Source organism: Leucoraja erinacea, chromosome 6 (genome assembly GCF_028641065.1).
Source record: "Leucoraja erinacea ecotype New England chromosome 6, Leri_hhj_1, whole genome shotgun sequence".
In the NCBI taxonomy this organism is placed as follows: domain Eukaryota; kingdom Metazoa; phylum Chordata; class Chondrichthyes; order Rajiformes; family Rajidae; genus Leucoraja; species Leucoraja erinaceus.
Window position 1 is genome coordinate 52,054,112 of NC_073382.1, and position 27,634 is coordinate 52,081,745.

General features: G+C 41.6%; 1 protein-coding gene across 1 annotated transcript in view; it reads left to right on the plus strand.

The window, feature by feature from the left end:
- The first annotated feature begins 254 nt into the window (after positions 1-254).
- LOC129698133 (solute carrier family 35 member F2-like) overlaps positions 255-27,634 on the plus strand; it is a 29,113-nt gene continuing 1,733 nt past the window's right edge. Inside the window, exons 1-7 of the mRNA XM_055637035.1 lie at positions 255-603; positions 4,248-4,423; positions 4,689-4,816; positions 8,990-9,149; positions 10,871-11,027; positions 12,878-12,930; positions 18,004-18,158. Coding sequence (XP_055493010.1) covers positions 506-603; positions 4,248-4,423; positions 4,689-4,816; positions 8,990-9,149; positions 10,871-11,027; positions 12,878-12,930; positions 18,004-18,158 — 927 coding nt within the window. The 5' untranslated portion in view covers positions 255-505. The remainder of the gene's footprint in view (positions 604-4,247; positions 4,424-4,688; positions 4,817-8,989; positions 9,150-10,870; positions 11,028-12,877; positions 12,931-18,003; positions 18,159-27,634) is intronic.

A 27,634-nucleotide genomic window follows, 5' to 3' on the forward strand; every position in this document is an offset into this window, starting at 1 on the left:
TACAATGTGTGATTCTTATGTCTGTGAATCATTCAAAAGATTAATTGCATTCTCACATTTGGAGATCATAAAACCTGCTTGAAAGTATTTCTCAAACATTAAATGTTATGGGATACATTTACTTTTTTTTGTTCAAAAATATAATCAAAAAGCATAAATGAATATCATTACAATTCAGTTGGCTTATTATTAAAATTATTACTGCAATGGTATCTTATTTTATACTCACTCTTATTTTTTCTTATTATATTCCATATCTTGTTTTTATACCCATTAATAATTTGCTTTCTTAGTCATTCGTCTTTTCACCTTTCACAAGTACTTTGCCATTTGGCTGAACCAGTACATTATCTTATTTCTTTGTTCACCACGAGGGTTAATCATTCAATCAGGTTCTCTGAATTCAGTACCTCCTTACGAATGAGTCAGGTGAGCTTTATCTTCTGTTCTTTCATTTTCTTTCTTTCCTCCTTTGGTTTAACGTTTCCTCTTTTTTTCTTAAGCAATGGAGAGCAGTGAGGGAACATCGCAGAGAAGGAACACAGTCCAGATTTTTTTTTCCAATGCGATAGAGAAAGCAAAACTTAGAGAATGTTTCACATGGTAAGTGCGTGCAAGTTGAACATTGACTTTTTCAATATCAGTCTCTTCATTTGTCAGAAATATAACGCAGCACTGGCTGGTTTTCTGAACATTGTATGTTTGCAGACAAAAGTAATTTGCCTTTATTACTGAAGATAGATACAAAATGCTGGAGTAACTCAGCAGGTCAGGCAGCATCTTTGGAGAAAATGGATAGGTCATCTCGGGTCAATTGTTCCAGGTAGGAGTGAGAACAGAGTTAGATTTTGGTGGTTTAACCTGAAATATATTTTACTCACTTAAAACCACTCTTCATTTGTGCTCACTTTGTTAATTAAAAGAATGCAAATCTTTACTGACCTAATAATTGCAGATACATTGATCCATTATAGTTTTGTTAGGAATAACTGCTTCCAAGTCCTTATGATGACATAGTTCCAGCTTCAGATTGAGGATATCTTCAACTATATTGTGTGACACAATACATTTGAAAAGCAGCATAAGCGAAGACCAGATCTGTTACAAATACTTTGTATCCATGAAGCCACATTCAGAACCGTCACTGCCGCTGTAGGCCTAGCCAGCCCCTAACTCCTAGACCCAGCACACCTCTCGTTCTTTAGTCATTAGCAAGCCAATTTCATGGCCTTGATCAGTGGAGTTATAGAAGGCATGGCAGGGCCACACCTCGTGAAGCTGCTACATAGGGCTCTCATCGTGCTTGTACTTTAGCAAATTAAAGTAGCCCTGCCACTTTAGCAGGGTAGCACAGTGGCGGAGTAGTACAGTTGCTGCCTTAGTAGTACTGCAGTAGTAGAGAGCGCCAGAGACTAAGTTTTGATCCCGACCACGGGTGCTGTCTTGCACATTTTCCCCATGACGACCTGGGTTTTCTCCAGGTGCTCTAGTTTCGTCCCACACTCCAAAGACATGCAGGTTTGTATGTTACACAAAAAGGCTGGAGAAACTCAGCGGGTGCAGCAGCATCTATGGAGCGAAGGAAATAGGCAACGTTTCGGGCCGAAACCCTTCTTCAGACTGATCGGGGGTGGGGGTGGGTGGGGACAAGAAAGGGAAAAGGAGGAGTAGCCAGAAGGCTGGAGGGTGGGAGGAGACAGCAGGGGAGCTGAGGAAGGGGAGGAGACAGCAAGGACTAACAAAATTGGGAGAATTCGATGTTCATGCCCCCGGGGTGCAGACTCCCCAAACGGAATATGAGGTGCTGTTCCTCCAATTTCCGGTTTGTATGTTGCTTGGCTTCCATAAATTGTCCCTAGTGTGTGGGTTTAAACGTGTATGGGTGATCGCTGGTCGGCACAGATACAGTGGGCTGAAGGGCTTGTTACCACACAGTATCTCTACAAAAGTCAAGTCAAGTCAAGTCAAGTTTATTTGTCACATACACATACGAGATGTGCAGTGAAATGAAAGTGGCAATGCTCGCAGACTTTTGTGCAAAAGACAAACAACAAAACAACCAAACAAATTATAAACACAATCATAACAAACATATTATTTTACATAATAAATAATGGAAGGAAAAACGTTCTGTAGAGTTAGTCCCTGGTGAGATAGGCGTTTACAGTCCGAATTGCCTCTGGGAAGAAACTCCTTCTCAACCTCTCCGTTCTCACCGCATGGCAACGGAGGCGTTTGCCTGACCGTAGCAGCTGGAACAGTCCATTGCAGGGGTGGAAGGGGTCTCCCATGATTTTATTTGCTCTGGAGTTGCACCTCCTGTTGTATAGTTCCTGCAGGGGGGCGAGTGAAGTTCCCATAGTGCGTTCGGCCGAACACACTACTCTCTGCAGAGCCTTCTTGTCCTTGGCAGAGCAATTCCCAAACCAGATGGTAATGTTCCCGGACAAGATGCTTTCCACCGCCGCTGCGTAGAAGCACTGGAGGATCCTCAGAGACACTCTAAATTTCCTCAATTGCCTGAGGTGGTAAAGGCGCTGCCTTGCCTTACTCACGAGTGCTGAGGCGTGTGATGCCCATGTCATATCCTCGGAGATGTGGACTCCCAGATATTTAAAACAGTTCACCCTATCCACATCCAAATGTATACAAATTACAAATAGATCTACATACTCAGAGTGAAATGTAATATTGCTACCACCAACCATTGAGAATATAAATGTACCTATCAAAAATATCTTAAACCTCTAATTCATTTTCATCTATTGCAGACAAATGAACATAAACATTATTCTGTTTTCTTAGTGTGGGAAGCATGCTGATTTTGCATGTTACTCTTTGCCTCCATTTAGACAGCAGAGGTCAGGTTTTGGAGCTGCTGCCTTGTATTAAAACAAATCAAAGGTACTTTTTAATAGTTCTCAGGCTTTTGACTTTTAGACCTTTTCAATACCTAAATATTAGAATTGAACTTTAAATAATTAAAATAAAATTCAATATTTCCATCTTCTTCTCCATTTATACAAACAGATCTTTGAATGTTTTAACTACAAAGACAATATTTGCCATTGATTTGAAACTGTTAAACCTGTTAATGGCTCTTTTCAAAAGATCTAGGGCATTTTTAGGAGATAAGTGGTTAAAATGGACTTTAGCATGTAATTTATTACAATTGATAATTCATACGTCATTTATAAGGGTTCAAAGTATATTATTATCCTTGATTAGATTTCAATCATAATTGATACCAGCGGAAATCAATTGAGAATTCATTTTTACAGCTAAATTACAGAATCCATCGTCGCAGCTAAATGTGCAGAATAAATCTCTTGGATTTTAAAATAATTTTATACATTTCAATGCCAGCCATTCTAATTTCACAATTCGTTTTATAAATATGGACATATTTATTGCTAAATCGGTTATTTTCATCGCAATTTTGTAATTTTATCTTTTACATTTTCAATATCAGTTTTTTGTTGGAAATTATAGTTTTCCTCAGCTGTTTTGAAGTAAAGATCCTACCTTGGCTAGGACTGCACTTCATAACCTGATGTTTCTTGCATTCCAGCTCTTCAACCTTTTCCCATCCATCTATTTACAAAATGTATTATATGAAGTTAAGCCCAGACATTTGCTACTGTTCTTTAGTCCTTGTGTTGAGCCAAGCAGTAGTAAATCTGGAAGTCATTTCAAATTGCTTCCGGTGGTGCAGCACGGTGCTTCAACTAGTAGCGCCACTGCTTCACAGCGCCGGAGACCCTGGTTCAATCCTGACCTCGGCTGCTGTCTGCTTGGAGTTCGCACATTCTGTAACTGTGTGGGTTTCCTCCGGGTGCTCCGGTTTCCTCCCATATCTCAAAGACAGGTAGGTTCATTGGTAGGTTAACTGGTCACTATAAATTGCCCTTAGGTTATAGGTGAGTTGGTTTTGGGTAGAGTTGAAGCGAATTTGAAGGGAATAAAAATGTGATAATTGTAGGATAAGTGTTAGCGAGTAGTTGATGATCTGTGTGGACACAATGGACCAAGGGCCTGTTTCTGTGATTTATTTCACTTTGACTATCATTCTAACACTCTTGGGGCCACTATATTGCTCAAATATATTTAATTCTTTCTTTTCAGTTGGTGGCATACCTTATGTTTCTTGGGGTTCATTGTTGCATTTTTCTCTAACACCTACTTTTAGGTTTGCACTACACTGCTGAATTTTAATGTACTCACAAGAAAATTTGATGTGTTTTTAGGGATCTGCTGAAGATTATACTCCTCGGTCAAGGATTATCCCTGTTATTATGCGGAACTGCAATCAGCAGTCAATATCTGGCAGATGATTTTTCTGTCAACACACCAATGCTTCAAGGCTTTGTCAACTACCTACTACTGTTCCTGGTTTACACCGGAGTATTGGCTTTCAGGCAGGGTATGTTATCAACAAAAATAATCTTTTGAAATATAGCAACCAAGATTTGCAGATGCTGGTTTACCAAGGGAAATCACAAAATACTCAAGTAACTCAGTGGGTCAGGCAGTATCCTAGGAGAACATCAATAGGTGATGTTTTGGGTCAGGACCCTTCTTCAGACTGATTCTATTTCAAGTGTTTAGAATCATCATAGCATCTAGCCACAATATTAAGTTAATTGTCACTGAATCTGATGTGCTATTTTAATTATATTTTCAATCAGGCAGTAAAAATTTAGTGCAAATACTAAAGGCAAAATGGTGGAAATATCTTCTGCTGGGACTCATTGATGTTGAAGCAAATTATATGACAGTCAAAGCCTACCAGTATACAACATTAACAAGTGTTCAGGTACGTGCCCAACCTTTTCATATAGTCATCATCTATATTATATTCCTACATGTTTGTAGTAGATTAATAATCAGTTAACCTTTACCTGCTTTTTTATCTCTGCCAAGCCATATTTCATTAAAGACTTTCAAGATACAGTGCAGAAACAGGCAATTCAGCCCACCGATTTCGCGCTGACACTAACCTACACACACTAAGGACAATTTTACAACTTACCAAAGCCAATGAACCCAATTAACCTACAAACCTGTAAATCTTTGGAGTGTGGGAGGAAACAGGAGCACCTGGAGAAAATCCACGTGGTCACAGGGAGAACATACAAACTCCGTACATACAGCACCGTAGTCAGGATCGAATACTTGTCTCCGGCTCTGTAAGGGAGCAACTCAACTGTGGCACCACTGTGCCGCCCCCTCAATATCCAGATATAATTCCTGAATCTGAACAACAGTCTGACAGCTCAATCAAGTAGACATCCCATGAAGTAGTTTCCCAAGGCTAAAGGGCATAATAATTAATTTTAATCGCAGTACTCAGTCATTGCAACTATCCGGATTGGGAATCCTGGAATATTTTTCCTCTTTCTGTTTTGGCAATGCTGAGGCATTTTCAGGAGTGTCACTACTGCCTTGGCTGAGATTAGCTAATTCAGCACTGGGCATGGTTCACATTTTTAGTTTTCTCTTTTGTTTTGGCTTAGAAGCCCACCATACTGTACATATAATATAGAACATAGAACGGTATAGCACAGGAACAGGCCATTCAGCCAACAATGTCCATGCCGAGCATGATGCCAGGTTAAACTAAATTCCTTTACTTGCACGTTCCATACCCTCCATTCCCTGCATACCTTTATGTCTATTTAAAAGGCTCTTAAATGCCACTATCATGTCTAGCCCTACCTAGACCTGCACATCCCAGGCACCCGTACACTCTCTGTGTAAAAAAAACGTGGTCACACATCTTCTTTAAACTTTGCCCCTCTTAAATTGAAAACTAGGCCCTCAGTCTAGTCTTTGACATTTCCACCTGTGAAAACGTTTCTGACTGTTCACTCTATCTATGCCTCTCATCATTTTATAAACTTCTATCAGGTCTCCCCTCAGCTTCTGACACCCGAGAGAAAACAATCCAAGTCTGAAAATTAAACTAAAGATTAAGTTAAAAGAAATGTTTTGTTTTGGAAATGATAGCATTATTGGACCCCTTAAAATAGTGCGGCTGTAGTATTTCCAATTGCAATAAGCATACAGCTCAGAAACAGAGCCTTGAGGGAAGATTAGACTTTAATGCCTTCCATTACAGTGAGGAATGTGGGGAATCCGCTGTGGTGGATGTTTATGTTAACTTTTATGTAGTTGTGTGTCTTGTTGCTTATTTAGTATGTCTGTATGGTAATTCGCATATCACTGTACCTTAATTGGTACACGTGACAATAAAAGACCTTTGAGACTAACCAGTCGTATGGAGGTCCACTGTGTAGATGCTTTGTTGTGATTTTGTAATAAAAATGTACATAGGATATTAAAAAATGAGCAAACTTGAAAGTACCTGTACAACCTAAACATGACCTCAGGGGCAGCACAGTGGTGTAGCTGGTAGAGCTGCTGACTTGAGGAGCCGAAAGGGACCGTTTCCACAGAGTGCCTCTAAAAGACTAAAAAAAGCCTGGACTCCATACTGGCTTTCTAAATTAATGGTTCTTTACCCACCAGAGTCAACATCAGGATTGGACAGCGATTGTCTGAAGCCAATCTCAAAATACTCATCTCCTTAAATTAATGGAGAGTCAAAAGTAGAAATATGAGTTTCACCAAGAATATGAAACTAATGGAAAAGAAGTTACTCACAGGAAAAACCTAGCCTGAAATAAAGAACAGACCATAGAAGAGTACAGCAGAGTAACAGGCCCACTCGGCCCATGATATCCATACCGAACGTTGTCAAATTAAACTAATCTCCTCTGCCTGCATATGATCAGCCATGATCATATTGAAGGGCCGAATGGCCTAATCCTATACCTATTTTTCCATTCCCTGCATACCCACATGCCTATCTAAAAGCCATGTTGTGTTTGCCTACACCACCACCTCTGCTATTGTGTTCCAGACACTCACCACTTTCAATGTAAAATAACCTGCCCCACACATTTCCTTTAAACTTTGCCTCTCTCACATTAAAGAATAAAGAATAATAAATTCTATACATAAAAACAAAGAACCGCAGATGTTGGTTTACCAAAAAAAGACACAAAGTGCTGGGATAACTCAGAGTGGCAAGAAGCATCCCTGGAGAACTTGAGTAGGTGACATTATGGGTCTGGACCCTTCTTCTTTAATCTGAAGAAGAGTCCCAACCTGAAACGTCACCTATCTATGTTGTCCAGGGATACTTCCTGATCGGCTGAGTTACTCCAGCACTTTGTGTCTTTTATTAAATGCTACACCATGCTTTGAATTTCAAGCGAGACTTAGAATTAGACTGTGAGGCAAAATAGAAAAATCTTGTTGTTTCTTGTGCCAATGTATGACAATAGACAATAGACAATAGATGCAGGAGTAGGCCACTCGGCCCTTCGAACCAGCACCGCCATTTAATGTGATCATGGCTGATCATCCCCAATCAGTACCCCGTTCCTGCCTTCTCCCCATATCCCCTGACTCCGCTATCTTTAAGAGCCCTATCTAGCTCTCTCTTGAAAGCATCCAGAGAACCTACCTCCACCGCCCTCTGAGGCAGAGAATTCCACAGACTCACAACTCTCTGTGTGAAAAAGTATTTCCTCGTCTCCGTTCTAAATGACTTACTCCTTATTCTTAAACTGTGGCCCCTGGTTCCTTACTCCCCCAACATCGGAAACATGCTTCCTGCCTCTAGCATGTCCAAACCCTTAACAATCTCATATGTTTCAATTAGATCACCTCTTATCCTTCTAAACCCCAGAGTGTACAAGCCCAGCCTCTCCATTCTCTCAGCATATGACAGTCCCGCCATCCCGGGAATCAACCTTGTAAACCTACGCTGCACCCTCAATAGCAAGAATGTCCTTCCTCAAATTAGTAGACCAAAACTGCACACAATACTCCAGGTGTGATCTCACTAGGGCTCTGTACAACTGCAGAAGGACCTCTTTGCTCCTATATTCGACTCCTCTTGTTATAAAGGCCAACATGCCATTCGCTTTCTTCACTGCCGGTTGTACCTGCATGCTTACTTTTATAGACTGATGAACAAGGACCCCCAGATCCCGTTGTACTTCCCCTTTTCCCAACTTGACGCCATTTAGATAGTAATCTGCCTTCCTGTTTTTGCTACCAAAGTGGATAAACTGCCATGCATCTGCCCACTCACCCAGCCTGTCCAAGCCACCCTGCATTCTCATAGCATCCTCCTCACAATTCACACTGCCACCCAGCTTTGTGACATCTGCAAATTTGCTAATGTTACTTTGAATCCCTTCATCCAAATCATTGATGTATATTGTAAATAGCTGCAGTCCCAGCACCGAGCCTTGCGGTACCCCACTAGTCACTGCCTGCCATTCTGAAAGGGACCCGTTAATCCCTACTCTTTGTTTCCTGTTTGCCAACCAATTTTTTATCCATGTCTGCACTCTACCCCCAATACCATGTGCCCTAATTTTTCCCACTAATCTCCTACGTGGGACCTTATCAAATACTTTCTGAAAGTCCAGGCACACTACATCCACTGGCTCTCACTTGTCCATTATCCTAGACACAATGTAAGCTTCCCAGCTGTCATCAGGCAACTGAACCATACTCTCACCAATGAGAGAGCGGTCCTGACCTCCTATTTACCTCAATGGAGACTGAGCAATCTTTAATGGGACTTTAACTTGCACTAAATGTTATACCTGTTATGCATAGTGGGTGGCTTGATTGTAATCAAGTATAGTCTTTTCCTTGACTGGATAGCACGCAACAAAAAATGCTTTTCACTGTACCTCAGTACACGTAACTATAACAAATTAAACTAAACAAAACACATTAGTTTCCAATTAATTTTAATGTGATAGATTTCAATGGCTACTCCAGTTCAGTCGGACTAGAAAGAAAAATGGTCTCTGAGTAAACCACCACAATCTGTGCAGATTCTTCGTTTTGCGCATCTGTAGATGAATTCCATGTTAATCTATTGTGTTTGCATGATTAGCTCCTGGATTGTTTTGTCATTCCTGTGGTGATGCTCCTATCGTGGTTCATTTTACATTCGAGATACAAAGCCATCCATTTTGCAGCCGTTTTGATGTGTTTGCTGGGCGTTGGAATTATGGTTGGTGCTGACGTTCTGTCTGCCAAACATCCAGGAATAGGTAAGACACATTGCGCTGGGATCCCTGGCAAGATCTGGAACTGCATGAATTTTTTTTGTGGAGTGAAAGTCTTTATAGTGCTGCATGAATATGAACTGAGTAAAGGACTTCCAAGGCATACAAATATTCTACCATGTATAATTTACATTTATTCCACTCAGTTAATCTCCTAAAGGAAACTGGTGGTAATGAAACTCCTGCAATAGTTATTGTTCATAAGAGAAAAATTAGGCCATTTGGCCCATTGATTCTGTTCTGCCATTCGATCATGGCTGATCTATCTTTCCCTCTCAACACCATTCTCCCGCCTTCTCCTCATAACCTTTGACACCCTTATTAATCAAGAACCAATCAATCTCTGCTTTAAAAATATCTGATAACTTGGCCTCCACACCCACCTGTGGCAATGATTTCCACAGATTCATCTCCATTCTAAAGTTACGGCTTGTTATTCTGAGGCTGTGCCCTCTGGTTGTAGACTCTCCCACTACTGGAAACATCCTCTCCACATGCACTATATCATTATTCATCAGTATTACAGTATTTGTACTTTTGAATACATAGTTTAAAGAAGGGTCCTGATCTGGAATTTCACCTATCCATGTTCTCCAGAGATGTTGCCTGACCCGCCGAGTTCTTGCAGCACTTTCTTTTCCTTCTCTTTTTGCGATACGTCATTGTCCATCATCTTTTGAGGAAATTTTATATACAAGCAACAGAAAAAAAAACACTGTCTGGTCATGTTCAGTCTAACCCACATAATTGTACATCTGCGGTAAGTACTCTCTCCAATGCAGAGAATCTTTGTCCATTGCATTAGCTGGCAGCAAGTTTCAGAGGTCAACGATTCTCTAATGCATACAATGGATGTCAAATTGATTGACACATATTGTATGCACTAGAAAATACAATTCTCTTGTACATACACTAGATGTATGCATTAGTGTATACTAGATGTATACTAGAACATCAACTTGATAGAACATCTAGTATCTGCTCTATAGTAGAACACATAGAGCGTGTTTTATATATTCTACACTAGATATATATTGGAACATCTAGTATGCGTTCTAGTATAGAACATATACTAGATGTTCCAATACACATCTAGTATATCATATGTTCTACGTGTTGTAGTAGGACATATAGAATGTTCAAATTACAAGGGAGAATGCTGAATATAATGGATAATTAAAATAGGAAATGAAAGGGGAAAGAGGCAGTAGGATAATATAGGTTGATGCCTGAGATAAAATAAAGTCCAAAGGCATTCCACAGGGATCTCAGGGTGGAAAGATGGTTAAGCAGATCAGTGGAGATAAGATGGTTGCACAATGGGAGTATTTTGCCCTGAAGCTTCGCAAGTGAGAGAATCTTTCAGTCCCAAGAACCGCTCTCATAAAAGATTGGAAAATCAAAGCAGTTTCCCTTAAGAGATCAACTGAGTACAGGTGAATTATAAACTGGGGTGCAGATTATAAAACCTTTGGGATTAATCAGATTTCAGTGCAATTAATTTCTGTTTCTGCCTATTTTTGTTCACAAATACAAATTTTCATTAATTTCTTCTTTATTAGAACTGTTGGCATTGAAGCATTGGCTGTTATTTGCACTGTCTTCCATGAAGACAGAAGCAAAATATATGTTTAATTGCTCCAGCATATACTGTATATCCATTTAATAAATGTTTATTTTTACTTAATTGACCTCTTTTAAAATAGGTATCAACAAGTTGCTGGGAGACCTGCTTGTCCTGGGAGGTGCTATACTTTATGGTATTTCTAATGTATATGAAGAATTTATTGTGAAAAACTTCAGCACAGAGGAATTTCTGGGAATGCTTGGCTTGTTTGCAACCCTCTTTAGTGGGATACAACTGTAAGGAATAGCAATGTATTTCTAAATTATGACCAATTTAACTATATTGTTTAATACTCTCAATGTAAACACAATGTTAGCATAAATACAGTTTCTTTTGAAGCAATAAATTAGGTTTTTAAATATAGAAAAGTGCAGTGATAGAATACACAAATATCTCCAATTTACAGAAAGCAGACAAAATAAGAATAATAAAATATACAGTAATTTATAGTCATAGAGAGATGCAGTGTGGACACAGGCTCCTGGACTTACTGAGTCCATGCTATCCATCAATCACCCATTTGCACTAATCTAATCCAACTTTATTCTACTACCATTCCCCACACGCTGGAGGGAATTTACATCATCCTTAGCACTGAATACATTCTCCAAATCTAATTGTACCTGTAGCCAAAGCCACACAGTGACAATCTGGTCAATCTGGTATCTGGTCAAAAATATAGACCTTTTGCTTTTTACTTTACTGATACAGCGTGGAAACAGGCCCTTTGGCCCACCGAGTCTGTGCAGACCAGTGATCACCCGTGCACTATGAACATCTTACACATTAGGGACAATTTACAATTTTACCAAAGCCAATTAACCTATGAGGTACCCGGACAAGACATCGAAGGATGAGAAGCCGAAGCGAAGAAGTGGAAGCCAAGATACCGAACGGAACAAACGCCAAAAAGCCAAATAAGCAAATGGACACAACGCCAAAAAGCCAAATAACAGACATGATGTCTCAGAGATCGGAATTTGTCAGCGATTGGTCCAGACCCCCACGTTCATCACATCACTGGCCGGGGGAGACGAGAGGGTGGGGGGGATTTTTTATTTTCCTTTGCCGCTTTTGAACTGCCAAAGATCATAGAGCGGATTATTTTTGTAAGCGTTCAACTACCACGGTGCTTGCGGTTAAGAGGCTGGTCTCCCTCCCTCCCTTTTCCCGGAATCATTTGGCGTTTTCCAAAGATAACTGCATCTGCAGTTCCTTCCTATTGAAGAAGAACCCTGGCCCAAATCCATTCCCTCCACAGTTGCCACCTAGCCCGCTGAGTTCCTCCAGCACTCTGTGTTTTTTATTTAACTCTGAAATTGAAGATAGACACAAAAAACTGGAGTAACTCAGCTGGGGACAGGCAGCATCTCTCGATAGAAGGAATGGGTGACATTTCGGGTAGAGACCCTTCTTCAGACAATCAAAAGTACTCTCACCGACGAGAGTTCAGTTCAGTCTGAAGAAGGGTCTCTACCCGAAATGTACCAGTCTATGGTCTCCAGAAACAGCATTGTATCCATTCGGGTATTTGACTTTTTGGCGTTGTTTCAGTTCGGTATCCTGGCTTCCACTTCTTCGCTTCGGCTTTTCGTCCTTCGGCGCACCGTCTGCACACGCACCTATCAACCCTCACGACTTTGGATATGGGGGGAGGGGAAAACCAGAGCACTTTATTTTACAGAGTAATAGAGGAAAATACCCTTTTCCAACGTCCAGTTCCCCCCCCCCCCCCCACCTACTTTCAGTTTGAAGAAGGGTCTCAACCCAAAACGTCACCTATTCCTTTTCTCCAGAGATGCTGTCTGGCCCGCTGAGTTGATATAAACCAGCACGTGCAGTTCCTTGTGAAGGGAGGAACTACAGATGCTGTTTTATACCAAAGATAGACAAAAAGTGCTGGAGTAAAACAGCGGTTGAGGCAGCATCTCTGGAGAAAAAGGAGGAGTAACGTTTTGGGTTGAAACCCTGCAATTCCTTCCGACACACAAAAAATAAATCTGTCTCATGAAAAGGATAATGCTTTTAACGATTCTGTTTCTTTGGCATTTCTTTTAAAGTCAGGTTTCCAATTTTTCTGTTATAGAGGCATTCTGGAGCATAATGAAATTGCAAACATTAATTGGAACTGGCAAATAGGTAAGCATTCATTTCCACTGAATCCGTGTCTAAAGCATTTTCGGCTTTCACTGTGAATATAATTCTGAGAAAAATGTGTACCCTCTTCTCGGTTTATATTTAATGAAATTCATTAGCTTGTATTAGATTAGAGATAGAGAATGGAAACAGGCCCTTCAACCCACTGTCCATGCTGACCCATTCACACTAGTTCTATGTTATCCCACTTTCTCATCCACTCCCAACACACAAAGGGCAATTTACAGAGGCCAATTAACCTACAAACCTGCACATCTTTGGGATGCGGGAGGAAACCGGAGCACCCGCAGGAAACCCTCCCCCCGTCACAGGGAGAACATGCAAACTCCACGCAGACAGCGAGGTCAGGATCGAACCCAGGTCTCTGGTGCTGTGAGGCAGCAGGTCCATCCACTGCACCATTGTGCTGCCTCTGGCTAAATAGTAAACCAGCATTAATATGGTATGGCTAAGGCTGTCCTTTTCAGATGTTCCTGACTTTCTTTTTCTGATATTCTCCTGAAGTATATCCCAGCTTCTTTAGTTTAATGGAGACACTGCAGCCTTCAAGAAAAACACAAGTGCTGAAGGAACTCAGCGGAGCAGGCATTCTTATCCCTGAAATATCATCTGTCCATTTCCCTCCACAGATGCTGCCTGACCCGCTGAGTTCGTCCAGCACTTTGTGTTTTTCTCAAGATCCCAGTATCTGCAATCTCTTGTGACACTACATGTGAGAATGTGAGGCAAGTTTAAATTGTGAGTTTCAGTCATCACAGCCAAGCCAACACCGTGTCTCAATTGGCTCGTACCTTCTGAATAATGTTGAAGGAGAAATCAGCCATCTGCCAATCAAAACTCCTCCAAAGATGCCCAGGATTGTAGGTTAATTGGCTTTGGTAAAATTGTAAATATTGTAAATTGTCCCTAGTGTGTAGGTAGTGCCAGCGTACGGGGTGATCGCTGGTCGGCACGGCCTCAGTGAGCTGAAAGGCCTGTTTTTGAGCTGTATCTCTAAAGTAAAGCAATGAAAGTGCTCACCTCACTTCTATCCTCATCACTGGCCAGGCTTTCCCCCGTCACCAACACTTTTCAAGTTTTCTCCCCCGGTGTGCACCTCTTTCTCCCACTATCCCATCCCAGTCACCATCCTCCTCTTCCCTTCTTCCTACACTGCCATCCCAGTTCCCCATTTCCCTTTTATCTCCCCTCGTCCCCGTAGCCACTATCTCATTCCACCCTCTGTCTTTACATTTCATTCCTCATCTCTACTTATCCAACACCCTATTGCTTCCTTTTCACCTCTAACCTTTGTCACTTGCTCCCCCCACCAGACCCCTCTCTAAGCACGTACAGTGAGTAAGCAGTCAGGGTAAGCAGTCAGTCGGCTTTTAAAAAATCTTAAACCGCGCATGCGCAGATTGTTCTCCTCTCCGTAAGCTGTCAAGATTCAAGATTCAAGAGAGTTTATTGTCATGTGTCCCAGATGCTTTGCTTCAGCACAACAGAATATAGAAAGCATGAATACAGAACAGATCAGTGTGTCCATATATCATTATATAAATATATACACACATGAATAAATAAAACAGATAAAGTGCAAATAAGCAGATAATGCGCTATTAATGTTCAGAGTTGTGTGAGTTGAGTTTAATAGCCTGATGGCTGTGGGGAAGAAGCTGTTTCTGAACCTGAACGTTGCAGTCTTCAGGCTCCTGTACCTTCTACCTGAAGGTAGAGAGGATATGAGTGTGTGGCCAAGATGATGTGGGTCTTTGATGATGCTGCCAGCCTTTTTGAAGCAGCGACTGCGGTAGATCCCCTCGATGGTAGGGAGGTCAGAGCCGATGATGGACTGGGCAGTGTTTACTACTTCTTGTCGTATTTTTCACTCAGTTGACTTTTATAAAGTCTTCAAAAGCCATATCTATTAATAAAGTACCGTATTTCCCGACAATGAAGACGTACTTGCGTCAAAGACGCACCCCCATTTTGAGTTGCTAAATTTTGAAAGAAGGCTGGCAAGACATAGAATTTCCCACGCTCAAAAAAATAAAAATAAAGAAAGTAACAATTCAATTTGCCCAAGGCTTCCAAATCTCCTTCATTCTGAATTACTGAATGGGTGGGGGGTGGAGGTTGACGGCAGGTGGAGAGATGGTGGGAAAAACGGGATCAGTTGTGATCTTATTGAATGACAATACTAGTTCAAGGGACCTATTGGGGGTAGAGTTCCTTTCACAGCATGTGGGGAGTGTGGCCCGGGGTAAAGTTGCAAGTAACCTCAATTGGTCCCTTGATCCCGCTGACACAGGAATAAGCTCCACTGCCTGCTGTCCTGTTATCCATCGCCCACTGACCCGCTCTTGAGCTGGTCCCCTCACTGCCCGGTCTACATTGAAAGGCACGGACCGGGCAGTGAATACCATGCAGTGTCACCCAGCGCAACAAGTAGTGAGGCCAGGATGATGTGGGTCTTTGGAGCTCTGCAGCAGCAGTGAGTGAGTGAGTTATTGGCATGATTCCCGACCTCCTACTTCTCAATGCTCCTGCCCTCCCCGCAACTTTACCCCGGGCTAGACTCCCCACAAACTGTGAAAGGAACTCTTGCCCCCCCCTCCGCGGCACCGTCTTTTTACAGCCGCTTCCCACTTTACAGCTGCTTCCCATCAGCTGCCAGCAATGAGCGATAGACTTGGCTATCCCTCAGTACATCAACATTGGCCTCTAAGACGCAGGTAAATTTTCGTGTCTCATTTTTGGGTAAAACATAGCGTCTTCATTGCCGGGCAATACGGTATTTAAAAACATATATTTTTAATTATATTAAAACAAAAAAAAATAGAGAGAGTACAAAGGAGATTTACATGAATGTTGCCTGGGTTTCAGCAACTAAGTTACAGAGAAAGGTTGAACAAATTAGGTCTTTATTCTTTGGTGCGCAGAAGGTTAAGGGGGGACTTGATAGAGGTCTTTAAAATGATGAGAGGGATAGATAGAGTTGACGTGGATAAGCTTTTCCCATTGAGAGTAGGGAAGATTCAAACAAGAGGACATGACTTGAGAATTAAGGGACAGAAGTTTAGGGATAACATGAGGGGGAACTTCTTTACTCAGAGAGTGGTAGCTGTGTGGAATGAGCTTCCAGTGGAAGTGGTGGAGGCAGGTTTGATTTTATCATTTAAAAATAAATTGGATAGGTATATGGATGGGAAAGGAATGGAGGGTTATGGTCTGAGTGCAGGTAGATGGGACTAGGTGAGAGTAAGTGTTCGGCACGGACTTGGAGGGCCGAGATGGCCTGTTTTCCGTGCTGTAATTGTTATATGGTTATATGGTATATAGCGCATTATATATACTTATTCTTCTCTACTATAATAGTTGGTTCACAAAAAAAATCCGATGCATAAATTGGCAGCTTATGTTGAATGGGAAAAGGATATTATCAGTCAAGATCCTCGCTAGTTCTCCCTCTGTCGTTTCAAAGACACATCAAATCGCACAAGTATGTAGAATACTGTCCTGGTATCCAACTTTGATCCAACTACAGTCCTGAGGCAATGAAGTCTTGGGCAGCGCAGTGACGCACAAGATTTGTGCCTTATGGCTCCAGAGGCTCGGGTTCGATCCTGACTATAGGGGCTGCTTGTACAGAGTTTGTACATTCTCCCTGTGACGGCGTGTGTTCTTTCCGGGCGCTCCGGTTCCCTCCCACACTCCAAAAAACGTACAGGTTTGTAGGTTAATTCATTTTGGTCAAACTGTAAAATTGTCCCTCGTCTGTAGGATAGCGCTTGTGTACGGGGTGATCGTTGGTCGGCGCGGACTCGGTGGGTCAGAGGGCCTGTTATCGTGTAGTATCTCTAAAGTCTAAAGTTTAAAGTTTCCTGTGAGGAAAAACTATAAGCTTTATGTAACAATTTATCATTGGAATTAGATACATAACTGGATTTTCTTTTCATCATTGCAAAATTATATTACCCAGAGACATATAAATCAAAATGCACTAACGCTTTCAAAGTACAGATGGTATAAATTCCTCTGAAGAATTTAAAATCTGCTCTTGTTTAAGAAGATGGTGAATTCTCTTGAACATTGTTCACAGTATGACACTCCCACAGGTGCAAGAAGTCATTTCAGTGATGCTCTTGCTTTCCTAGATGCAAAGACTGCTTTCTCATTGAGCTCTAGATATAAAAGAACTCCCACCAGAGTATATCGATGCAGTCATTGGAGATGTTGCGCTGCACTGTGGTGCAGTAGAGATACTGCCCTATGCCCCTGCCCACATGGGAAACCTGAACGGAAACCTCTGGAGACTTTGTGCCCCACCCAAGGTTTCCGTGCGGTTCCCGGAGGTTTTAGTCAGTCTCCCTACCTGCTTCCACTACCTGCAACCTCCAGCAACCACCTGCAACCTCCGGAAACCTTGGGTGGGGCGCAAAGTCTCCAGAGGTTTCCGTTCAGGTTTCCCAGGTGGGCAGGGGCATTACAGTGCCAGAGACCAGAGTTCGATCCTGACTATGGGTGCTGTCTGTACAGAGTTTGTATGTTCTCCCTGTGACCGCTTGGGTTTTCTCCGGGTGCTCCAGTTTCATCCCACACTCCAAATAGCTGCATGTTTGTAAGTTAAAATTGCAAAATTGTAAAATTGTCCCGAGACTGTAGGATAAAACTTGTGTACGGGTGATTGTGGGTCGGCATGAACTCGGTGGGCCGAAGGGCCTGTTTCCATGCTGTGTCCCTAAAACTAAAAACATATGCATCATTGTTTTCATTAGCATCAACCCAAGGACACTGGCATAAAAAGATCAATTTTTCTCACCTCCAGCTCTTCAACCCCCATCCCCTACCTTCAGTCTGAAGAAAGGTCCCGACCCGAAATGTCACCCATTCCTTTTCTCCAGAGATGCTGCCTGATCTGCTGAGTTACTCCAGCACTTTGTGTCTATCTTTGGTATAAACTAGCATCCGTAGTTCCTTGCTTCTACAGGATTGAATCTGCTGAGATCAGACACACATGGTCACAGTAATGCAATGCCATTTCAATATAATATTCTGAGTCTCTTTTTACAGTATTATTATTCACTTCATTTGCGGTCTGCATGTTTGGATGGTATAGCTTCCTACCCATTGTGATTAAGCTCAGCAGTGCCACCTCGGTCAACCTTGGCACTCTGACTGCTGACCTCTACAGCCTCTTCTTTGGGATCTTCTTATTCCATTACAAGGTAAGCTACCATTCATGAGACACTCAACTATTAACATGTATTGGAGGATTTAAGGTATCTACATTGAATTTTATTTTACTTGCACTGATTACGCACTCCTCTCTTTTTTTCCGGACCATTTTCCCATCTCTTAGCCTGGTCTTTTCCAAACCTGCCCATTCTATCCAAGGCTGTAGGCAGTGTGACGTTGTTGATTTTGGCTGGCCAATATCCATTATATGGCTGGAAGATCCAACAACAACATCCTTTTACTCTGTATTTTTTTGCATGGAACTGTCATCCATCCATTCGGCAAATGTTTGCACCATATAATTATGTTTAGCATCTCAACAGAATGGCTATTGAATCTGTTCCTCTGTTCTTCCTGCGTTTTAGGTGCTTAATTTTTATCAGAAACTAATTATTGACTTTTCAGTTTAAACCTAGGATCCGACTTTAGAATCTTCTCAATCTTCCTGACTTTGGATCAGTGTAAGTGTGTGACCACCTTACTTTTAAAACCATCTAATCCACTTTTGATACCTAAGCACAATTTCAGTAGCATGGCGAGGATACAGAATAAATCCTTATGTGTTAAATATTGGCATCTATTGGATTGACCCATACCCATTACTTTACATTCATCTTCATAAGTTATGGAAGCAGAATTAAGCTACTTGGCCCATAAAATCTACTCCACCATTCAATCATGGCTGATCTATCTTTCCCTCTCAACCCCATTCTTCTGCCTTCTCCCCATAACTCCTGACACTTGTACTAATCAAGAATCTACCAATCTCCGCCTTAAAAATAGCCATTGGTGACCTCCACAGCCTTCTGAGGCAACAAATTTCACAGATTCATCACCCTCTGACTAAAGCAATTCCTCCTCATCGCCTTCCCTTCCCTTTATTTATTTATCTATCTATTTATCTATCTATTTATTTCTATCTATCTATCTATCTATCTATCTATTAGAAGTAAGTACAATACAGTGGTACCTTTTATCAGGTGCCAAATATATGTTGGCATGTTACATTCTATGTACAGTTTCATTTTTTATTCTTTTTTAAATGAGAGAGAGAAAAAGAGACTAGGTAATAGAGGATAGAAAAACATGTGATGTATAGTGTGTGAGAAAAAAAAAGAGAGAGAGTGAGGGAGAGAAGTAAAAAAGAAGAAAGAGAGAGAGAAAGAGTAGAAAATAGGAGATAGGAGATAAGTATTTATATTCTTGACCATCTTTCACCCAGACCTGAAACAGTTGTTTTTTTTACGATTTTGTTGCACCATATGCTCCCAAGAAGTCAATAAATGGAGACCAACTCGTTAAGAATTGGTCTGGTTTATCTGTTAGGAGGAATTGCATTTCTTCAAGATGTGATGTGCTCATCTCCTTTCTAAAGGTATATCTTTTTATTCTGAGGCTGTTCCCTCTGGTTCTAGACTTTCCCACTAGTGGAAACATCCTCTCCACATCCGATCTATCCACGCCTTTCACCATTCAACTTTAAATAAATATATGAATTTACTTACCAAAGTTAAGCTAGCAGCTAAATAGCATTTATAAAATACAGGCTTATGTTGATAGAAACAATTACTCCACCTAATTCCCAATTACAAACTGAGTGTAAATAATAGTTAAACTTTATGGGGTCTCTAACTTTCTTATCTTGGCCAGAGAGGATTTAGTGGAGTTTCCTGGATTTTGTACATCCAACCATTCGAGTGCAAAAAGAAGAGTTTTTATTTACTAGCGGAACTAAAACTCTCTAGAATTTAGAAAATTGACTCTTACCTAAGGGGTCCCAGGCTAGAAACTGAGTGTAAATAATCCAGTTAAACAGCTTATGGGGGAAATCCTTTAAAACCGAGATGAGAAGAACTTTTTTCTTATCTCTGGAACTCCAGCCACAGAGGGTAGTTGGGCCAGTTTTGGCTAGTTAAGAGAGAGTTAGATGGGCCCTTGTGGCTACATCCAGGTACGGGATTCGAGTTGCAAATCAGCCATGATCATATTGAATGGCGTGCAGGCTCGACTGGACCGAATCAGGTCAACAAAGGCACCTATTTTCTAGCGGTAACTAATCGCACAACATTGTTTACATTTGAAATTTCCTTCGTTGGTCCATTAACGGAGAAATTTCAGAAGCCGAGACATTTCTCACATAGGTGAAGGCCTTTCAGGTCCTTGTGGCTGTATCTGCCAAAAAAGAATACTGCAGCTTCTCCCTCTTCCCAGCTCATGAAGGTATTTTTAAAAAAAATGTGATGAAGGTTTTCTCACTACATTTTGTAGACAGAGACAGTGAGAGAAAGACCAGACCAACATCCTGAACGGCATGATTAAGCCCCACTCCTGGTGGCTCAGGCTTTGAAGATCGAAATGATCAATTTAAAGTTATATAACTGTAGCCCCCTTACTTCAGCAGACTACCAGGTTTATTGCTTGAGGAAATTCATATTTATAAATATCAAATAAAAATATTCAGGAAAACAGTTGAGTTGAATGAATAGTACAATTTTTTTTATCAATGAAATAGATTACTTCATCCATTTATTAAAAAATGAGGTTTAAACCTATATTTATGTAAAATAAGTTATGACCAATTACAATCACACTCACACGTAATAAAAGTTCTATCAAGTGAAATCCTAAATGGGATCACCAACTACATGGATACTAATTACGATTTGGGATGTTTCCCTCGATTGCAAAGGTACATAGTCATTGAGCATAGTAATGATCGTTGAATTATGAATTTGAGCTAAAGGTTGCAAGGTAAGTTCCAGTAAAATTCTGTGGTTACCCCTGAGATGTGGAGAATCAATATTGGTGGGAGTGAGTTGTTGGGAGCAAGGCAGTGGCTTGCAAATTGCATCAATGTTAAAGTGCAGTGACTGGACCTGGGTCAGGTCAACAAAGGAGACAAGAATAGAATAGTTTCTTTATTGTCATTGTAACATGAACCATGTACAACGAAATTTAAAAATGTCAGCCAGTCCGTGCACCATTCAAACATTTCTAAAAGCTAACGATACATACAAGATAAAATATTAAAAGATAAACAACTAAAATAAATATCACGAAAATAGCACGCATAAACACCCAACCCTCCATCCTTCTGTCGATTTCACAGTGTACCACAGTCCCTTATTATGTATCGCCCCTGCGTTCCTTGGCGGCTACATTTAGTGCTTTTATAGCAGTGGGGTAAAAACTGTTTTTTAGTCTGTTCGTCCTTGTCCTTGTAGATCTGTACCGTCTGCCTGACGGCAACAGTTCAAACAGGGAGTGTCCGGGGTGGGAAATGTCCTTTATGATACTCTGGGATTTTTTGATGCAGCGGGAACTGTGTAAGTCCTCCAAGGTAAGGAGAGGGCAGCCGACAATCCTCTGGGCGTTGTCAATGGCCCTCTGGAGCGCTTTCCTCTGAGCCGCTGTGCAGCTGGTGTACCACACAGTATGTTAGTGTGCTCTCAATGGAGCACCGATAAAAGGACAAGCAAGAGAAAAAGGGAGATTTGCTGGACAATGCCAGTGGAACTTGGAAATACTTTTCAGGGTGATTTGTAACAACATAGAGAAGTCGCTAGAATGTAGATGATGGAACTGTGGAACATAGATGGCTTGAAACCAGCACTGTGGCATTCTGAGTTAGTTCACAGTTGTTAGAGATAGGAATATAATTGCCTCGATAGGATAGCATTAAATAATCCAAACCACAAATAGTAAAGTCATGGTTAGAGACTGAGTGGGAAGAAAATAGGAAAACACAATCTTCAGTGGACCTGTGGGATGAAAATTCTGCTCATGAAATAAACAGCATGTCACAATTTGCACTGTGCACCAAAGCCTGGGCTGGTTTAGGGACAGACGAGATGAAGAAAACTGACAAAACTAGTTTTGCTCACAATAAGCAATGGGCAATTTGATTCATACAAATTTAGCATTGGTAATACATTTGGAAGGTGAGCAAAGGTTATCAAATATTATCATCTACACAAGGACACAAAGTGCTGGAGTAACGCAGTGGGTCAGGCAGCATCTCTAGAGAACATGAATAGGTTATTTTTCGGGACAGGATCTTTTACAGACTGAAGAAGGGTTCCGACCCGAAATGTCAATTACCAATGTTCTGCAGAGATGCTGCCTGACCGTTGAGGTACTCCAGCACTTTGTGTCCTTTCGTGTAAGCCAGCAACTGCAATGCCTCATTTCAACATGATCCTCTACATCTAGATAAGGTTAACAACAGGCAACATTACTTCCTCATTAGATGTCCAAGGTACATGTCACCAAGAAGAAAATCAGCATTTTCAATCAGTCAAATCAATTTTATCTGTCAGTTCCAAATGGTCTCCTTGAGAATCAAACTGGTTAAATCAAGTGTAGACAAAGTGCTGAAGTAACAGGTTAGGGAGCATAGCTGGAGAACATGGATTGGTGATGTTTTGGGTAGGGACCCTTGTTCTGACACAAGTAGATTAAATCAAGTAGATTAGAATCAGACATTACATTATCCTGTTGTTGATGTATGCATATTTGTGGCAGAAGAAAGTCAATTTAGTTTTTAGTCTTAAAGAATTCATTACAAACTGTTTATTTAGTGATTTTCTATGAAGTTTTAAGTTGGCAAATTGTAACTTCAAGAGCTATTATTTTTCTCTGGAGGAATTCTCCAGAGCATGCCTGGCTATGTTTGCCTCCTTCCAATACCAGTTGCAGCTGCTGTTTTGAGTTAAGAACACATTCACTTCTGTAGGTTCATGAGCAGACATGATTTGATAATTGCTAGCTTTGTATTTGTGGAATACAGAAATAAAAGCTAGATCCGAGTGTTCCGTGCTTGTAATTAAGAACAATTATACTGGGATTCTTTTTCACACATGTGCCAAATTGCTAACAGATGACACATGATGGTGGTAAATATTAACATTTTCTGGGATGAGTGCCGACATATACGACATGCAGATTTCAGTACTGACACCACAACACAAGGAATGGAGTGCTGGTTGTGCCAACAGGTATGGTTGGGCATTGATGTTAATCTGCTGCACTCAGTCCTTGATTTCATCCTTCACAGATCAATTGGAATAAAAAATGTTAAAATTGATCGTGGGGGGGGTGGGGGGTGAAGGCTGAGTGGAGTAACAAGCAACTGTAGATGCTAGGGTCTTGAGCATAACACAAAGTGCTGGTGGAACTCAGTGGGTTTAGTTTAGTTTATTGTCACATGTACCAGCTATCCAGTTGAAAGACGATATATGATTGCAATCAAGCCGCCCATAGTGTACAGATACAGGACGAAGGAAATAATGTTTAGTGCAAGATAAAGTCCAGTAAAGTCTGATTAAAGATAGTCTGAGGGTTTCCATTGAGGTAGACAGTAGTTCAGGACCGCTCTGTAGTTGTTGATAGGATGGTCCAGTTGCCTGATAACAGCTGGGAAGAAAATGTCCCTGAATCTGGAGGTATGTGTTTTCAAATTTCTGTACCAATTGCCTGATGGTGGAGGGGAGAAGAGGGAGTGTTTGGGGTGAAATTTGTCCTTGATTATGCTGGTGGCCTGGGTGAAGCAGCATGAAATGTAGATGGAGTCAGTGGAAGGGAGGTTGGTTTGTGAGATGGTTTGAGCTGCATCTACAGTTCTCTGCAATTTATTGTGGTCTTGGATGGAGCTGTTCCTAAACCATGCTGTGATGCATCTCAAGGCTAACCAGAAAGTGAAATAATGCATGTTATCAGCTTGGATGGGAACTCCACTCACTGAGGTACCTGCTCAGATTGTCTTCAGATTGAACTGAGCAGTACATACCTAAAACAGTGCATGGCACAATTGTAATCATGCACAGTCTGTTTCTTTGATGGGATAGCACACAGACAAATGCTTTTCACTGTACCTTGGTACACATGACCATAATAAACAAAACTAAACTAGTAGCTGCAGTGATTTTACTGGATGGGCTTCTCTTTTGCTGATCAACATGCACCTGATTATCATAGCTTCACATGGAGGATTAGATTGGAAGATATGTTGTAATCTCAAAGCTGCCGGCTCACCAGGGTTTGTAAGCTTCCAATAATGGCCTACCTGTTTGCTTCTGGGGTGTGGCACACATCATATTGTATCTTTTCCCTGATTGTTGTTGAAGACACCAATTGTCCCACACTTTATTTTACAAGAGAGAGCAAAATATATTATCACGTCCTTTGGAATGAGTGTTGCGTGCTATCCAGTCAAAGAAGATTACAATCAAGATTACAAAGATTACAATCATGCCGTTGCAGCCAAATGATAAACGGTACAACATTTAGTGCAAGATAAAGTCTGATAAGGTCCAATTAAAGACAGTTCAGAGGTATCCAGTGATGTAGATGGGAGGTCAGGATTACACTCTAGCAGGTGAGAGGACGGTTCAGATGCCTTATAACATCTGGGAAGGGACTGTCCTTGAATTTGTTTCCAATTAAAAGATTGTTGGTAGGTAGTTGTTGAAGGTGTGCTGTACAAAATAGTGCGCTGTACAAAAACTGCGCTGGTGTAATCAGAATTTAAAGATGAATGAATCGATCTATTTCACATGTCTGAGTTCACTGAACTCATTTTGGAACTGTATCCTTGTCTTTATACCTGGCAGTGACTTCAATAGGTGCCTCCCATTGTTGCCTCGATGGCAGGCTCTTTGAGGGTGTCCCAGCCTTCCATGGGAAGAAGTCTCTCTTCCTTTCTCCTCCTTGTCCACAATGCCACCAGTGCTGCTTCCAACTAGTGTGAAGAAGGGTCATGACCCAAAACATCACCTTTTTACTACAGAGATGCTGCCTGACCTGCTGAGTTACGCTAGCACTTTGTATCTAGAGATCTGGATACTCATTCTCACCTGAGATCTGCAAGGATATTCAGAATGTTTTCCACACCGCTCCATCTTCAAGAGCTGCGAGTCGACTTCAATCAGTGCTAACTAGCTTGTATGATCCGGGAAACTCTTAAAATTGATCTGGAACGATTCCTCATTTTTTGTCTGTCCAGTCATCATAAATCTGCTAATGCCCCCAGCAATTTCACAATGCTAAAAACAATGTCGCAACCTTGTGCCCTTTTAAATCTCAAGTAACAGCCTTCAGGCTATTTTCCCAGTTAGATAATTACAGAGTGGTGCAAAGGTTAGTGTCTCTTGGTAGCAATGTGTAGGAGGTAGCTATGGAAACCCAAAGAAAAAAAATCGAGCCACCACTGTGATTAACATCAACGTCCTCTGCAGCCTAATAGGCTGCTTTAATATTAACCAGTCAACTCATAAATGGTTTGTATTTAAATTCTCTTTTGCACCTCTTTTGTTGATAATTAAAGGCTAACAGCTGTACCATGTGTGGGAGGATAGCTTTGCACATCAGTAACAATAGTTAAACTCATTTTTACACAATGGGTGCTGGGAGTATTGGAATATACTGCCATAGTTGAGGCAGGTACTAGGATACATGGATAGGGTAGGTTTAAAGTGATATGGGCCAAATGCAGGCAGGTGGGACTAGTGTAGATGGGGCATGTTGGTCAATGTGGGCAAGTTGGGTTGAAGTGCCTGATTCCATGCTGTACCACTCTATGACTCCTTGCCAAACACTTTTCTTTATCTATAAAGAAGAAATATTGAAAACAAAAATAAATGAATTTACAGATTTAAAATGTTGTGATAGTTATGTTATATTGGAGAAAATCTCATTTCATGCAAGTCTTGGATTTCAGTTAGCTCATGTTAATTGTAAGTTGAAAAATGGAGATTTAAGATTTTTGGGAAAATATTAAATCAGAGAATCAAGGAAAATGTATGATGCAGAAACAGACCATTCAACTCAATGGGTTTGGCTAATCACAGGGTCAGAGCTATAGGGAGAGGTTGAGCAGGCCAGCACTTTATTCCTTGGGGCGCAGGAGGATGTGGGGTGATCTTATAGAGGCGTTTTGGAAACATGAGGGGGATAGATAGAGTGAACGATAGAGTGAGTCTTTTACCTAGCATAGGGAAATCAAGAACCAGAGGGCATAATTTGAATTTGAGTTTAGTTTATTGTCACATGCACCAAGCTACAGTGAAAAGCTTTTGTTGCACACTAACCAGTCAGCAGAAAGACAGTACATGATTACAATTGAGCCCTCTACAGTGTATAGATAATTGATAAAGGGAATAACATGAATAACGTTTAGTACAAGATAAAGTCCATCAAAGTCAGATCAAAGATAGTCTGAGCGTCTCCGATGAGTTAGATAGTAGCTCGGGACTGCTCTCTAGTTGTTGGTAGGATTGTACTTCTGCCCGAAAACAGCTGATAACTCCTGATGACACCTAAACATAGGTTTAAGGTGAGAGGGGAAAGATTTAATAGGAATCTGAGGGGCAACTTTTTCAGTGTGGTGGGTGTATGGAACGAGCTGCCAGAGGAGGTCATTGAGGCAGGTACTATCACAACGTTTAAGAAACAGTTAGACAGGTACGTGGATAGGATAGGTTTAGAGCGATATGGGTTAAACACAGGCAGGTGGGACTAGTGTTGATGGAGTACGGCATGGACAAGTTGGGCCGAAGGGCCTTTCATGCTATATGACTATGACTTTGCATCCTGATGTCATCTCCCAGCATTGGGTCCATAACATTACAGATCGCTCTCTTCAAGAACACATTAAAGCATTGCGAAAAGGTGATGAGGCTTTCTACCTCAACACTCTTTCAAGGACCCCCCCAGGTGAAAAAAATCTCCTTGTCTCCTCTCATCTTTCTACCAATTGTTTTAAACCAATGCACCTGGCTTTGACCCATTTGCTAAGAGAAGTAGGTTTTTCCTATTTATAATATGCAGGCAATTAATAATTCCATACATCTCAAATAAAATCCCCTCAACTTAGCTTCTTTAAGTTTATCCACTTTCCTAATTTATTTTTTGTTTGCAATTTTTCAATATACACCAGCTTTGTTCTTAATATCGATGGGAGAATGCTTGACTAAACAATTTGTACTCTTGGCAACATCCTTCTAAACTCTCTGCTAAACCTTCTCCAGAGCAATGACATTTAAAGGGCCTGTGGATAGAAGGGGGGGGAGGGAGAAGGGGGGGGGAGGAGGAGGGGGGGGGAGAGAGGGGGGGGGGAGGAGGGGGGGGGAGAGAGAGAGGGGGGGGAGAGAGGAAGGGGGGGGAGAGAGAGAGAAGGGGGGGAGGGGAGAGAAGGGGGGGGGAGAGAAGGGGGGGGAGAGAGAAGGGGGGGAGAAGGGGGGGGAGAGAGGGGGGGGGGAGAGAAGGGGGGGAGAGAGAAGGGGGGGGAGAGAAGGGGGGGGAGGGAGAAGGGGGGGAGAGAGAAGGGGGGGGGGAGAGAGAGAAGGGGGGGAGAGAGGAAGGGGGGGAGAGAGAAGGGGGGGGGGAGAGAGAAGGGGGGGGGGAGAGAGAGGGGGGGGAAGAGAGGGGAAGGAGAGAAGGGGGGGGAGGAGAAGGGGGGGGAGAGAAG